The sequence below is a fragment of the Bos taurus genome, chromosome 1 (assembly GCF_002263795.3).
Source record: "Bos taurus isolate L1 Dominette 01449 registration number 42190680 breed Hereford chromosome 1, ARS-UCD2.0, whole genome shotgun sequence".
Lineage (NCBI taxonomy): Eukaryota > Metazoa > Chordata > Mammalia > Artiodactyla > Bovidae > Bos > Bos taurus.
The window spans coordinates 50,299,291-50,313,019 of NC_037328.1; the positions used below are offsets into that span (position 1 = coordinate 50,299,291).

General features: G+C 37.4%; 1 protein-coding gene across 12 annotated transcripts in view; it reads right to left on the reverse strand.

Annotated features, from left to right (window-relative positions):
• The window catches only part of CBLB (Cbl proto-oncogene B), a 225,864-nt gene that overhangs the window by 43,811 nt on the left and 168,324 nt on the right, over window positions 1-13,729 (reverse strand). For 11 of the 12 annotated variants that reach the window (XM_024989734.2, XM_024989731.2, XM_010801104.4 and 8 more), the window contains 3 exons: window positions 12,909-13,094; window positions 10,795-11,160; window positions 994-1,088 (listed from right to left, as the gene is read on the reverse strand). In XM_024989734.2, the coding sequence (XP_024845502.1) occupies window positions 994-1,088; window positions 10,795-11,160; window positions 12,909-13,094 (647 nt within the window). The remainder of the gene's footprint in view (window positions 1-993; window positions 1,089-10,794; window positions 11,161-12,908; window positions 13,095-13,729) is intronic. The other variant, XM_024989738.2, reaches the window with a different exon arrangement.

Genomic DNA, 13,729 nt, shown 5'->3' on the forward strand with positions numbered 1-13,729 from the left:
CTGAGACATGGATCTTGAGAATAAAGATTCTGAAAATCTGGTGCATAGGAGGGTACTGTATGGATGCACAAAACCAAAAAAAAAATCAAGACAAGATTAAAGGGCAAGCATTAGGAATTCCTGAACAATATTTTAGTTGAGTAGAATTCTGTGGATCTTACTGATAGCAGGAGAGCACAGAATTAATGTAAAAGGAAAGAAAGAACAATGTTGAGTTTTGAGTAGGAAAGTGATTTGTGGAAAGCAGAATTTAAATTAAATCAGCTATGTGAATAACATATATTGGATGGGAGACAAGCAGCTGGATTTAATATAAGGAGGAGGAGAATGGCAATCAGGAGATTTGGTTTTCTCCAGGTTTTATCTGGGTAGACACTATCACTTAACTATCTGATGTTGCTTCTTGTGTCCCTATTTCTCAAATGAGACATTTGGTTAAACTAATTTTTCTAGCTTTAAAATCCATTGATGTTAATTCTGAGATCAGGTAGAAGGTTATTTCTGCTAGCCTGTTATAAGCCAAAACTAGTGCAATGGGGAAGATTAGATGAATATGAAAAACTCAAAAGAACAATCAACAGGGATGGGTGGCTGAACGGATTTGAGGAATGAGAATACTGGAGGAACCAAACATCATTTCACAATGTCAAACTGGGTAGCTGGCATAAATGTGACACTTCTGAGGAAGAGACAGGGGTGGGAAGGGGAGCACTGTGTTACTGGAGCCTCCATCTGGATGTAGGGAAGACTTAGCTATTTCTCTGTTGGTTTCTGCGTAATCTCAGAGTGTAGATAAGTCTCAAAAATGCTGTCGTTATCAGCAAAGAATCAGAAAGGATCTGATTTCTGTTGCTTTACTTTAAAAATCCAGCTGGTTCATTTTCATCGATGCACTTCTATTCACCCTGTACTTTTCGTACTGAGAACCTCAAAACCACTCTGGACAGCAACTTTGTGCATGGAAAATTGGTCTCCAAATCCAGAAATACTTACTTGATGCTGGGGAGAAGGGTGGCAGCTGGAGGGGGAGGAGAAAGCCGGGGAGGAACATCATATTCTTCACTTCCCAGGTGACCGTTGGAAAAGACCTGAAAGGAAATCAAAGGGTTAGCTTAGAATTTTAACTTCTGGAGGACCTTAAAACAATAGCAGCTCTTAGACATTCTGTAATTTTGAAAAGAATATATCATTTCAGCTTATTCGAACAAGTGAAATATCATATAATTTACTTAGAAGAACCATAGTGATTATCTGCTGCTACCCAAAATAATACCTAGTTATGTGAAAAAATAAAATACAGCATAATTCTTAAACACACTGAGGGGAGATGCTATAGTTTCTATAAATCAGATACAGATCAACTAGATAAGTAAGTAGTAAAAGTTCCCAAACATGATGAGTTTTTGTTGAAAAGTTAGCACTCTCTGTAAGGATTTAATAAGGGAAAAAAGTAGCAGTGGGTGCAATTCTTGTTTCAATTCCTCCCAAATAAATTATATCTCTCTGGGGTTAACAGAACATTTCTAAAGTTCTTGACAAAATAACACAGGAGTATAATCAGAAATGCCTTTGTTCTTTCAAGGTCAAAGCTTCAGCACTACTGGCAATTAGAGACCTGGTCTGACTTTCAAAGAGCAAGCAACATTAAACATAGTTTTCAGTGTGTGAACAACACAAACCAAAACTTATGTTACCTTGCTTATAAGATACAACAACCAGAATTTAATTATTCAGAATTCAGGAATTCTGATTTCCAGGTTGCTCAGTCACATTATGGGAACTGAACAACTGCTCTTCACTAATCCAATAATGTGAAATTAAAGCAATTTAAAAGGAAAAAAAGAATAACCTTGAAGAGACAGATTAAATATATTTTAAGACCTTTAAGTAATGATTAGCTCTCTCCCAAACTATGTATTAGTTCCTATATAAATGGTACAGGCTAATCTGTGGCAAAAAGGATGTGATGTAACTAGTTCTAGTAACCCAATGAGTAACCTACCAATTTCCTTCCCCCTGCCTCAATATTCTAGAATGATGCTGAAGCTTTAGAAGTGAAACAGCCACATTCATCCTTGTCAACATAAGAAAAGGAACATGTTTAAAGAATCCATTTGAAATATATCAATGTTTGCAATTCAAAGCTACACAGTATAAATTTTATATCATTCAAGTTATCACTCTAAAAAAAAACGCCCTGTGCTAGTTTTTGATTTCTCATTACATTCAATACACTAGAGATGAACTATGATAAAAATATCAATAAATCTTTAATTTTATCATAGGTTATGACTATGGATGAAAGAACAAGGTAGAGTTTTTTAGATTTTGCTACGACAAGAAATTTCTAAATCGATATTAATTTTTGTACAGATCAGTGAAAAACTTTAAACATTAAAAATCCCTTTAACCAACAAATACGCCAAGGGAACATTTCATGCAAAGACTGGCACAATAAAGGACAGAAACTGTAAGGACCTAACAGAAACAGAAGATATTAAGAAGAGGTGGTAAGAATACAAAAAAGATCTTCACGACCCAGATAACCAAGATGGTGTGGTCACTCACCTAGAGCCAGACATTCTGGAGTGTGAAGTCAAGCGGGCCTTAGGAAGTAACACTATGAACAAAGTAGTGGAGGTGATGGAATTCCAGCTCAACTATTTCAATCCTAAAAGATGACGCTGTGAAAGTGTTGCACTCAATATGGCAGCAAATTTGGAAAACGTGGCAGTGGCCTCAAGACTGGAAAAGGTCAGTTTTCATTCCAACCCCAAAGAAAGGCAATGCCAAAGAATGTTCAAACTACCGCAAACTTGCATTCATTTCTCATGTTAGCAAGGTAATGCTCAAAATCTTTTCAAGTTAGGCTTCAACAGTACACAAACTGAGAACTTCCAGATGTACAAGCCAGATTTAGAAAAAGGTAGAGGAACAGATCAAATTGCCAACATCCACTGGACCATGGAAAAGCAAAAGAATTCCAGAAAAACATCTACTTCTGCTTCATTGACTACACTAAAGCCTTTGACTCTGTGGACCATAACAAACTGTGGAAAATTATTGAAGAGATGGGAATATCAGACCACCTGAGAAATCTGTATGCAGGTCAAGAAGCAACACTTAGAACCAAACATGAACAACACACTGGTTCAAAATTGGGAAAGGAGTACGTCAAGGCTGTATATTGTCACCCTGCTTATTTAACTGATATGCAGGGTATATCGTGCAAAACGCTGTGCTGGTTGACTCACAAGCTGGAATCAAGACTGCCGGGAGAAATATCAATAACCTCAGATATGCAGATGACACCACCCTTATGGCAAAAAGCGAAGAGGAACTAAAGAACCTCTTGATGAAAGTGAAAGAGGAAAGTGAAAAAGTTGGCTTAAAACTCAACATTCAAAAAATGAAGTGGCATATGGTCTCATCACTTCATGGCAAATAGATGGGGAAACAATGCAAACAGTGACAGACTATATTTTCTTGGGCTCCAAAATCATTGCAGATGGTGACTGCAGCCATGAAATTAAAAGACACTTGCTCCTTAGAAGAAAAGTTATGATCAACCTAGACAGCATATTAAAAAGCAGAGACATTACTTTGACAACAAAGGTCCATCTAGTCAAAGCCATGGTTTTTCCAGTAGTCATGTATAGATGTGAGAGTTGGAGTATAAAGAAAGCTGAGCACTGAAGAATTGATGCTTTTGGACTCTGGTGCTGGAGAAGGCTCTTGAGAGTCTCTTGGACAGCAAGGATATCTAACCAGTCAATCCTATAGGAAATCAACCCTAAATATTCCTTGGAAGGACTGATGCTGAAGCTGAAACTCCAATATTTTGGCCACCTGATACAAAGAGCCCACTCACTGGAAAAGACCCTGATGCTAGGAAAGACTGAGGACAGGAGGAGAAGAGGATGACAGGGGATGAGATGGTTAGATAACATCGTTGATTCAATGGAAATGAATTTGAACAAACTCTGAGAGATAATGAAGGAGAGGGAAGCCTGGTATATTGCAGTCCATGGAGTCGCAGAGTCGGACACAACTGAGGAACTGAATAACAACAAAAATATTCTGATCCTATCATTCCTGTGCCAAAAAAGCTTTAAAAGCACTGTTTTGTCTACCAAATTAGAAATAACATAGTATAGAAGATAAGATACTTCATAATTGCTTTCATTTTTTACTGCCATAGTTTGATCTCCTGTACTCACTCTCTGTATGCACTAGTCTGTCCAACATTCACTTCCTGCACTGTGCTTATATTCCCACTCACATGCTACTCCTTCCTGTCCTGTCTACACAAACATTACCTACTGATCTTTAATGCCAGTAACCAGTGACTCTCTTTCATGAAGCTTTCTTTAGTCCTTCTTCTACTCTGCATCTCAATTAGAATGTTTTCCCTCCTTGGAGACCCCACATTGTATTTTCTAGATGCTTCTGCTATGCCTCATCTGTTAGGTAACTGTATATCTGTCTCATCCTCACTAGACTCTGCTTGATTTGTTTTGTATTCTCCTCCATGTCTTGAATATCCTACTCATTTAACTCAAAGAGGTTGAAGGAATAAGAATACTTATTAAGGGGAATGTATACTTGTGGAAGAAGTATAATCTGAGTTATCACAAAATTTATTATCGGATGTGAGAGCTGGACTGTGAAGAAAGCTGAGCACCGAAGAATTGATGCTTTTGAACTGTGGTGTTGGAGAAGACTCTTGAGAGTCCACTGGACTGCAAGGAGATCCAACCAGTCCATTCTGAAGATCAGCCCCGGGATTTCTTTGGAAGGAATGATGCTAAAGCTAAAACTCCAGTACTTTGGCCACCTCATGCGAAGAGTTGACTCATTGGAAAAGACTCTGATGCTGGGAGGGATTGTGAGCATGAGGAGAAGGGAAAGACAAAGGATGAGATGGCTGGATGGCATCACTGACTTGATGGACATGAGTCTGAGTGAACTCTGGGAGTTGGTGATGGACAGGGAGGCCTGGCGTGCTGTGATTCATGGGGTCGCAAAGAGTTGGACACGACTGAGCAACTGAACAGAACTGAACTAGGTTACCCTAGATTAATATTTTTCTACATGCTGCAAAATTAATATTTTATTAATATTTTAATAAATATTAAAATTAATATTTTTCTACATGCCTTTCATCCTAACTTTGAAGTTTGAAATGTTTTCTTATGGCTCAGATATCGCCTAAAAATTAACATTAAAGCATTTGGTGCCCTCAAGATGTAGGGAAAACACTATTTGATGCTGCTAGCACAATAAAGAAAAAGCTTTTTTAACATACAAAATCTGAAACACAACCTCCTTTTCCCCATCCCACACATGTAAACCTACACCTGCACAAAACCGAAGACATGCTATAATTTATCCTCCAACAACATTAGATTAAAACTGTAACACTGTACACAGAGGACATATTTTCTGAAAGATGACACTTGAGATTCACAGATAAGTTTAAGGTCATTCTTATAAACATGTGCCTCTCTACCAAAATAGCAAAAGCCACAATATCAAAAAGAGGAATCATTCCATGTATTTATCTAGCAGTATCTTCATCAGATTCTTGTGCACAGGGTCATTTTAGAATGATGTCACTTGAAGTAACATGACAAGTCAGAGATAGTGTTTAATCACATAAGAAACAGTAGCATTCTTAATCTTTTAAGAGGAACAAATAAAGACAGTTGGACACGGTGTCAGTATCTATACATAAGCAGATAAATTTCAAGTTCCCAATATCTTAAAACATTTAGTGCAAAATATTTTTACTTCAGATAATTAAAACAAACAAACCAGCAATAATAAACAAATATCTAGCCAACATAATATGAATTAAGGAACAGGTTTATAATGGGGCTGGAATTTGAGGGAATAGAAACAGTCCTATAGGAAAGAAATCTCATACCAATGAAATAAAGCAACCTGATAACTCTTAGCTTGCAAGTTTCATGTTAAAAGGAAAGTAGTACCTTAGCTAACTTGATTATGCTAGGTGGGATGGGGGAAGGGAATGGGGAGTAAATGAAAGTCACAGAAAATTCTTACACTCCATTTTAACTATGAATTAGAGGGCTTTTTTCCCCTTAGAGCTCTCTACAGTTAGCAAAAAGAGCAATTAGCATTTAATTTATTCTTGCTGCCGTCACCATTTATCTAGTGAAGATGCAAATAAAAAGTGCAAATAGTTCTAATGGATGACAGGGGCTGGCACACCGACAGAGGACACACGGCAAAGGGGAGCGAGTCCTCACTGCATTTACAGAATGTTCCATTTTATGAATTCCCTTTATGGTGTTCCATATGTACACTTAACTTTAAATTTTTAGTACGCATCTAAGTTTTCTTACCTTTAAAAAGGGAAGATGATATTTGAGACATTTCCTTTAATAAAACAAGTCTAAATGATAGTTGTTACTATTTGACACAAAAACATTATCTTCTTACCTTTGGAGACACTGATGGGTTACTTGAAGATAATACATCAGCCTCCAAGTATCTAAGTCCCTATACCCTTTATTCCCAGGATAATATGTTTTTAAAAACAGTTTTTAAAAACTGCACACAATGTATGCAGGGTGAGGATACATTGTAACACTTAGCATTTCATTAATAGATCAGATCAGATCAGATCACTCGCTCAGTCGTGTCCGACTCTTTGCGACCCCATGAATCTCAGCACGCCAGGCCTCCCTGTCCATCACCAACTCCCGGAGTTCACTCAGACTCATGTCCTTCGAGTCAGTGATGCCATCCAGCCATCTCATCCTCTGTCGTCCCCTTCTCCTCTTGCCCCCAATCCCTCCCAGCATCAGAGTTTTTTCCAATGAGTCAACTCTTCGCATGACGTGGCCAAAGTATTGGAGTTTCAGCTTTAGCATCATTCCTTCCAAAGAAATCCCAGGGCTGATCTCCTTCAGAATGGACTGGTTGGATCTCCTTGCAGTCCAAGGGACTCTCAAGAGTCTTCTCCAACACCACAGTTCAAAAGCATCAATTCTTCAGCGCTCAGCCTTCTTCACAGTCCAACTCTCACATCCATACATGACCACAGGAAAAACCATAGCCTTGACTAGACGGACCTTTGTTGGCAAAGTAACGTCTCTGCTTTTGAATATGCTATCTAGGTTGGTCATAACTTTCCTTCCAAGGAGTAAGCTTCTTGTAATTCCATGGCTGCAGTCACCATCTGCAGTGATTTTGGAGCCCAGAAAAATAAAGTCTGACACTGTTTCCACTGTTTCCCCATCTATTGTCTTCTTAAATCAAAATCATTCTCCAGTCCTTCTTCCCTTCTCCTTTGTCTCCCTCTCACTGTGACTACCTATGTATAATGCCTGCTTGTCTAAAAGAGTAAAAATTCCTATTTTAAACACACCCACAAAAATTAACGTTCAACTTTTGGCTGAAAGCCAGTGCTGGAACAATACATTAAAAAAAAAAAAAAAAACCCTCTCATACTGTTAGTGTACCATGATCGTCCTCATCCTCCAAGCCCTTTCCTGCCTGACTCGTGCCCACTGCCAACTCCAGCATGCAGACTCTTTCACCTCCATCATCAGTTTCAGCACTGTAATAACTCAGCAACCAGTTATAGAGTGCCTTTGGAATATTCATTAGGAACTATGCTGAATAAAAGGAGAGAGGAAGGGGAGAAAGAGATAATGATTTGGTTTTAAATTATAAACAAAAATAAGGAGAATTATTGTAAATGAAAATGAACTCCCTACCTAGTTTGTTTTTATTCCAGAACCAAGGGATATGGAGATTTAGATATCTGGAGGGAATAGATAACTATTCCCCTAGAAATGAGGTACTATTATTGGTTCATTTCATAAAGTAAGGGAAGTAAGTGGAATTGGGGGCAAGGATGTAGTAAGTTGCTTGTACACACAAAGCCAGTAAGTTCTAGAGCAGGAAGTAAAATTCTGGCCTGATTCCAGAGCATGGTTGATCTGTGTTGATGAGATTTTTTGTTAAAATGCAGCTATCAGATTTGCCTTATCATTTTTACTTCTGCCTAAAGCAGTTGGACAGATACTCTTCTACAAAAACACTTTGTTAAATTTGAAAGGAGAGAGAACACTGGGAAACTGGTTATCCTGATCACTTGGAAAGTCATGCATGTAGAAAGTATTTACAAATATATATTAAGTAATTAAATCAGTCTGGATTGAGGAACTACAAAGATGTAAGATGAGAAACAAACTTCAATCCAAGGTCATGCAGAAACGGACTACAGGATTCTAGATGGACTCATTCTTCCATCTGCTGAAGTCAGACTGTTACATCTCCCAACAGTGAAATGAGAAGAATTAGGCTTTTTCTACTTTATGTCAGTTGTTACATGCTCTGTGGTCTACCAAAGTGGAACTATGTTTCCTTAAAAAGATAATAAAAAAGGAGACTAAGGGCAGACATGCTCTGTTTTATGGCATTTAATACATTATATATAAATCCTCCTTTATAATCTGCCTTAAAAGTCAGACAGCTAGACTGAAATGAGAAATCTTAGACGTCTAATTTGGGTTAAAATAGTCTAGTTGTAACATGTAATTCACTTTGAGACTATAAGCACTGCAATGCTAATACACACAGCATATGAGATTAGACCCTAAAGAATTTTAATTAGGATTATTTAGATAGAACTAAATAGATCCAGCTTTCAATAAGAGGGAAAGTTTGCAATTTAATCAATGTCCTCTGGGATATTAACATGTATCAAAGACCAGGACATGAAAGTTCACAGAAAAAACATGTAAAGGAATCTTTATAGCTGAAATCACTATTATACCTAAAGTTATTATACCTATAGTTAATTACATCTATAGTTAATATAATAAAATAAAATTCCCTACCTATAACCTAAGCAATTATAACTCTAATTTAAAAAACCACCACCATTCATAGAAAAATTAGCCTATGTTCTAGGGCTTAGAAGGGCAACAGTATATTAGTGTTAAGATTACATAACATATTATCTAAGAAAAACCCTGAAACAAGAGGTCTTCAATGAACTGGATAGTATCATTATTATATTTTAAGTATTTCTCAAGTTCATTCAGGAAATAAGTTGTAATATGTTGCTAAGATATAACTATTCATGTCAGAGCTTGTCTGAACATTCTCCTGAAGTCAAGTGTGACCATGTATGAATGAAAAGTAATAGACACTAAAGGAGGGAAAAAAAAAAATCCCTGGAAAAAAAGACAAGTCATTCTTACCAAGATTCTAGGTTGTAGAAATATACTTTTGAGGATAAAGTCTCCATTTTTAGAGAATACTATAAAAATGCTTTTACAAGTACTATCTCTTCCATTTACATCACCTTTACATGACCTTGGAGAAAACCTTTAAAGATCCTCATATTTATAATAGATGAAAGACTGAAGGTACCCACAGGAGGCACGAACAAAAACTTTCTGCAAACTGTCACCACTCTTCCCCTTGGTTTTGAGTGCCAGAGTAGATAGTTTGACTCCTGCTATCCTGGCCACTCTAATAATATTTAATTATTAGAAAACTAATAATATTATACAAAGTATTCCTTCACACATGTGCATGCACACACATATGTGCACATACACAGAAGAATTTAGTACAAGCCATTTTTCACACTTGTTTCTTGATTAACTCACCCACTACAAACTGTTATCTGGAAGGAACAGTCTACTCCCCTAAAATAACAACGTAAGATCAAAAGAGATAGGAACACTTTAACATTACAGTCTTCAAAAGAGGCAAAGCCTTCTGCAGCTGCAGGAAGATGGTGACAATCTAATCCCAGAGTCAAAAATATCATGGAAGCAAATACCAGGAAACATGACAGGACAGCTCTGTCAAGGGCCCACTGAGGGGTCTAAACTCAATGAGTTCTGCTGTTGCCTCTTGGTTTTCTGTGTGCTTAAATTCTTTCCTGTACATGTAACTGACAGTGGTAATATATAGCATGTTAAAACTCAGTATGTGTGAGGGTCTCTTTCAGTATTACGGAGAAAGAGCTTGCTCTGTAACAATGAACTAAAAAACCTGGTGTTTTGATGTATGTGAGAAGTTTAATTTACCTGTCTAAGGTATACATACTCTCCCAGGCAACAATAATTCCAATGACTGACTGACGATATGCTATAATAATACAACTTTTTTTCAAATTAGATGGAACTAGAAGAGTTGGGATTCCCTGGTGGCTCAGACAGTAAAGATAGAAGAGCTGGGATTTCCTGGTGGCTCAGACAGTAAAGAGTCTGCCTGCAATGCAGGAGACCCGGGTTGAATCCCTGGGTTGGGAAGATTCCTTAGAGAAGGGGATGGCAACCCACACCAGTACCCTTGCCTGGAGAATTCCATGGACAGAGAAACCCGGTAGGCTGCAGTCTATGGTGTCGCAGAGTTGGACACAACTGAGTGACTAGCACACTTTCCCACACTTTTCCCTTTTTTTCAGATGAGTTAAAAAAAAAAGTGCTGATTCTCCCATGATAATTTATTAATGGGAAAATATTCTGCAGATGAAATAAGAGAAGGTATACTAAACCTCTGGCAAACTGTCTAGTATCTTCCTATGAAACTTAAATCATTACTTAGACACTTCTTCCTGACTTCTTTTAGGTTCAAGTTTTAATAAGCTTCTGATTACTTATAACTTGCAGATAAATAAAGACTTGCATGGAAATGTCACACTAGACACAAAAAAACACCGCCCAACCTTTTATACTACCTCCTATCAGAAGATTATAAGTAGGTTGTTTAGCTTCTGCTTTGTGTATTTCTTACCTTGGCTCCTTCTAAAGGCAAGTCATTGCGTCTGTGTTTCCGGAGAAGCACTGGGTCAGAGCCCATCCGACTATGCCTTCCATTTGCATTGGAACTTGCCGTGATTCCAGGCTTCGGAGAGCCATCCCCAAGGAGACGACATCCCACTGACTGATTAGTCCCCAGCACATCCCGCGGGCACCAGGCTTCAAGAGGCATGGGCTGATCTCTGGAAGGCACACTTTCCACGTGATGGAAGTGACGACTCAGTCTGTTGTCAGGGGGGACTGGGGGAGGTCTCTCGGGTGGAGGGGGAGGAGGGTCTCTTAAGGGCGGTGGTGGGGCTGGGAGTGGTTTATCTTGTTTTCTCACCATGCAAGGAGAAGACTGAAGAAACACAAGAGGAAAAAAGAAAAGATGTTCCATGCACTGAAATATCTTCCAGACTAATATATTATTGCTTTTGTTTTCTAAGCCACAATAGAGCTTTACTAGATTCCTGTGCCTTCTTTTAATGAGTTTCTTTTATCACCAATTAATGAAAGTTTAAAAAATTATGAAAAACTCAAATATATCTCATTAAGATTTCTTTGTAAAAAATGAATATGTAAACTCAAAATTTAGGATAATAAGGACTACAGGGAAAAAAGCAGAATATCCAAATTATATGATGATTCTGACCAGTTGACATTAAAATAATGTCATTAAGTATTTTATTTTCACGTTTCTATGATTTAAGAGAGACAGCAGAAACCATCAAGAAGTTGTTGTTCTACTTTTTACAAGAGCACCTTGATTTGCAACATCTCTGAAAGGCAGAAAATGCTGGTTTTGTTATTTTTGTTTTCACCTCTGTAATACAAAGCAACTGACAAGGGCAAGATGTGCTCTGGTTCTTTATCAGTCATTAGGTGGCGCTAGTGGTAAAGAATCCACCTGCCGACACAGGACACGCAGGTTCGATCCTTGGCTGGGAAAGATCTCCTGGAGAAGGAAATGGTAACCTACTCCAGTATTCCTGCCTGGAAGCTTCCACGGACAGAGGATCCTGGGTAGGCTATAGTTCGTGAGGCTGCAAAGAGTCGGACGTGACTGAGCATACACACACACCCCAGAAAAATGAAAAATCACAAATAATAGAGCAGCATTACTTATAGACCTTATTTGAATTGTATTGATCCTTGGGGAAAAAATCAGTTTGATTCTTATATGGAAATATAAAGGTATAAGCTGCTAAACTGATCTATGTGACTTTCACAGGCTTTATTTTCATTTACACAGTTCATCTGACAAATGATTTGCGCTTTCATTGTTAGAAAATATTGCAGAAAAAAGGAATGTGTTGTGTTTACATAATTCTGACTAAGAAACATCCTAAAAAGTCTTAATATAATCTTAAAACCATGTTAATTGTAATGTAGAAAAATCCAGTATTACTAAAACACTGTGTTTCCAACTAGTTTTACACTGTAGAGCATATCACCAAATGGGATTAATGTTTAAAATCTTATATTTAATAAAGCAAAATATTCCCTTATCAAATTTGGAAAAAAAAATCTGCACAGAACTAAAATAAACTGTGGGCTTAAATGTACAGATAGAATTATGTCTTTAATATTAAAGAGTAATATAATTACTTTGCAAATACTGTAATTCTTTATAATTAATCCCTTCATATATAAAAGGTACATACAATTCCCTCTTCTGAGTCACCCTGAAACATGGGTGATAATTTATCACATCTTAAGCCTTTATGCAAATACACTTCCGTAACATTTTTCTTGTCAAGACACTATGAAAATGAATACAAAATATCACTTAATAAGAACATGCAATTTATGCCTATAATGACCTTTTAAATCCATTTTACAGAATAACTATACTTACTCTACTGTTTATTTTAGCAAATCAGGGGGCTGTTACAGACATGTGCTTTCTTTGAATAATTATGCAACTCTTACAGTAATAAAGGCAAGGAATATGACAGTGGATTTGCTACACACAAAATGAGAGACCCATCAAAGTAGCTCATAAACGAGAGCATAAGAAATATGATTAATGGAGATTTAAAAACCTGAGCAATCAATAATCATCACATAAAACTATTATCTGTGTTTCTAGTAATATTGATTTACCTTTGGTGAACCAGTTGGGCTGCCACAGGGAGACCGAACTATGCCTTTCTGAATTAGGTCCAGGCGGGGAGGTACCGGTGGGAGGCTTAGATGTGGGATCTGGAGCGGGTCTGGGTGTGGCTTTCTTCTCTGTGCCAGGGGAGAGGATCCAGGTGACGTGACTGGGGAATTCTGCCTGTCAGTGCACTAGAATATAAAAAGAGAACGATGCTGCTTATGTGATGGGTGAAGTGTGTACCCTTCAGCTCTTAACACACTTGGTTTTGAGAATGTATCTGCCATTGAACATCTGTTAAAATAAACTCACTTAGTTTACTCTGATTAATAGATGGAAAGAGCATACATTGTTCCCTCAAGGGCAGTATTATGTAAAGAATAAACAGATTAGTTTCTCCTACATATTGCACAAAGGGCCTAGGAAAAAAGCAGCAGAAGTGCAGTTTAAAGACAATCAAATGCAGCAGGCCTTCTAGAAACCTGTCTCCAGAAACACACAATGCAGTGATGCACATTGCTCTTGGTTATCTATGTTATAGAATTTTCTTAGGTGTTTGGTTTAGAGTACAAATCTTTCTGTTCCATATAAAACATGTATACTATCTAACGTATAACCTACTTTAATGAATAAAATCAGTTTTAAGTTGTATATTTAAAATAAACAGCTTTAAGACCAAATATTTCCCCCTAAGTCTTCACATGGAAATTAAATCCTCAAGTTAAATGTTCTTCTTGAAAAACAATTAAACCTAGGAAACTCTGTACTTCTAAAACACTGATAGATTTCTATACTATTACAGGGCTTCCATGTTATTTGGTAGATA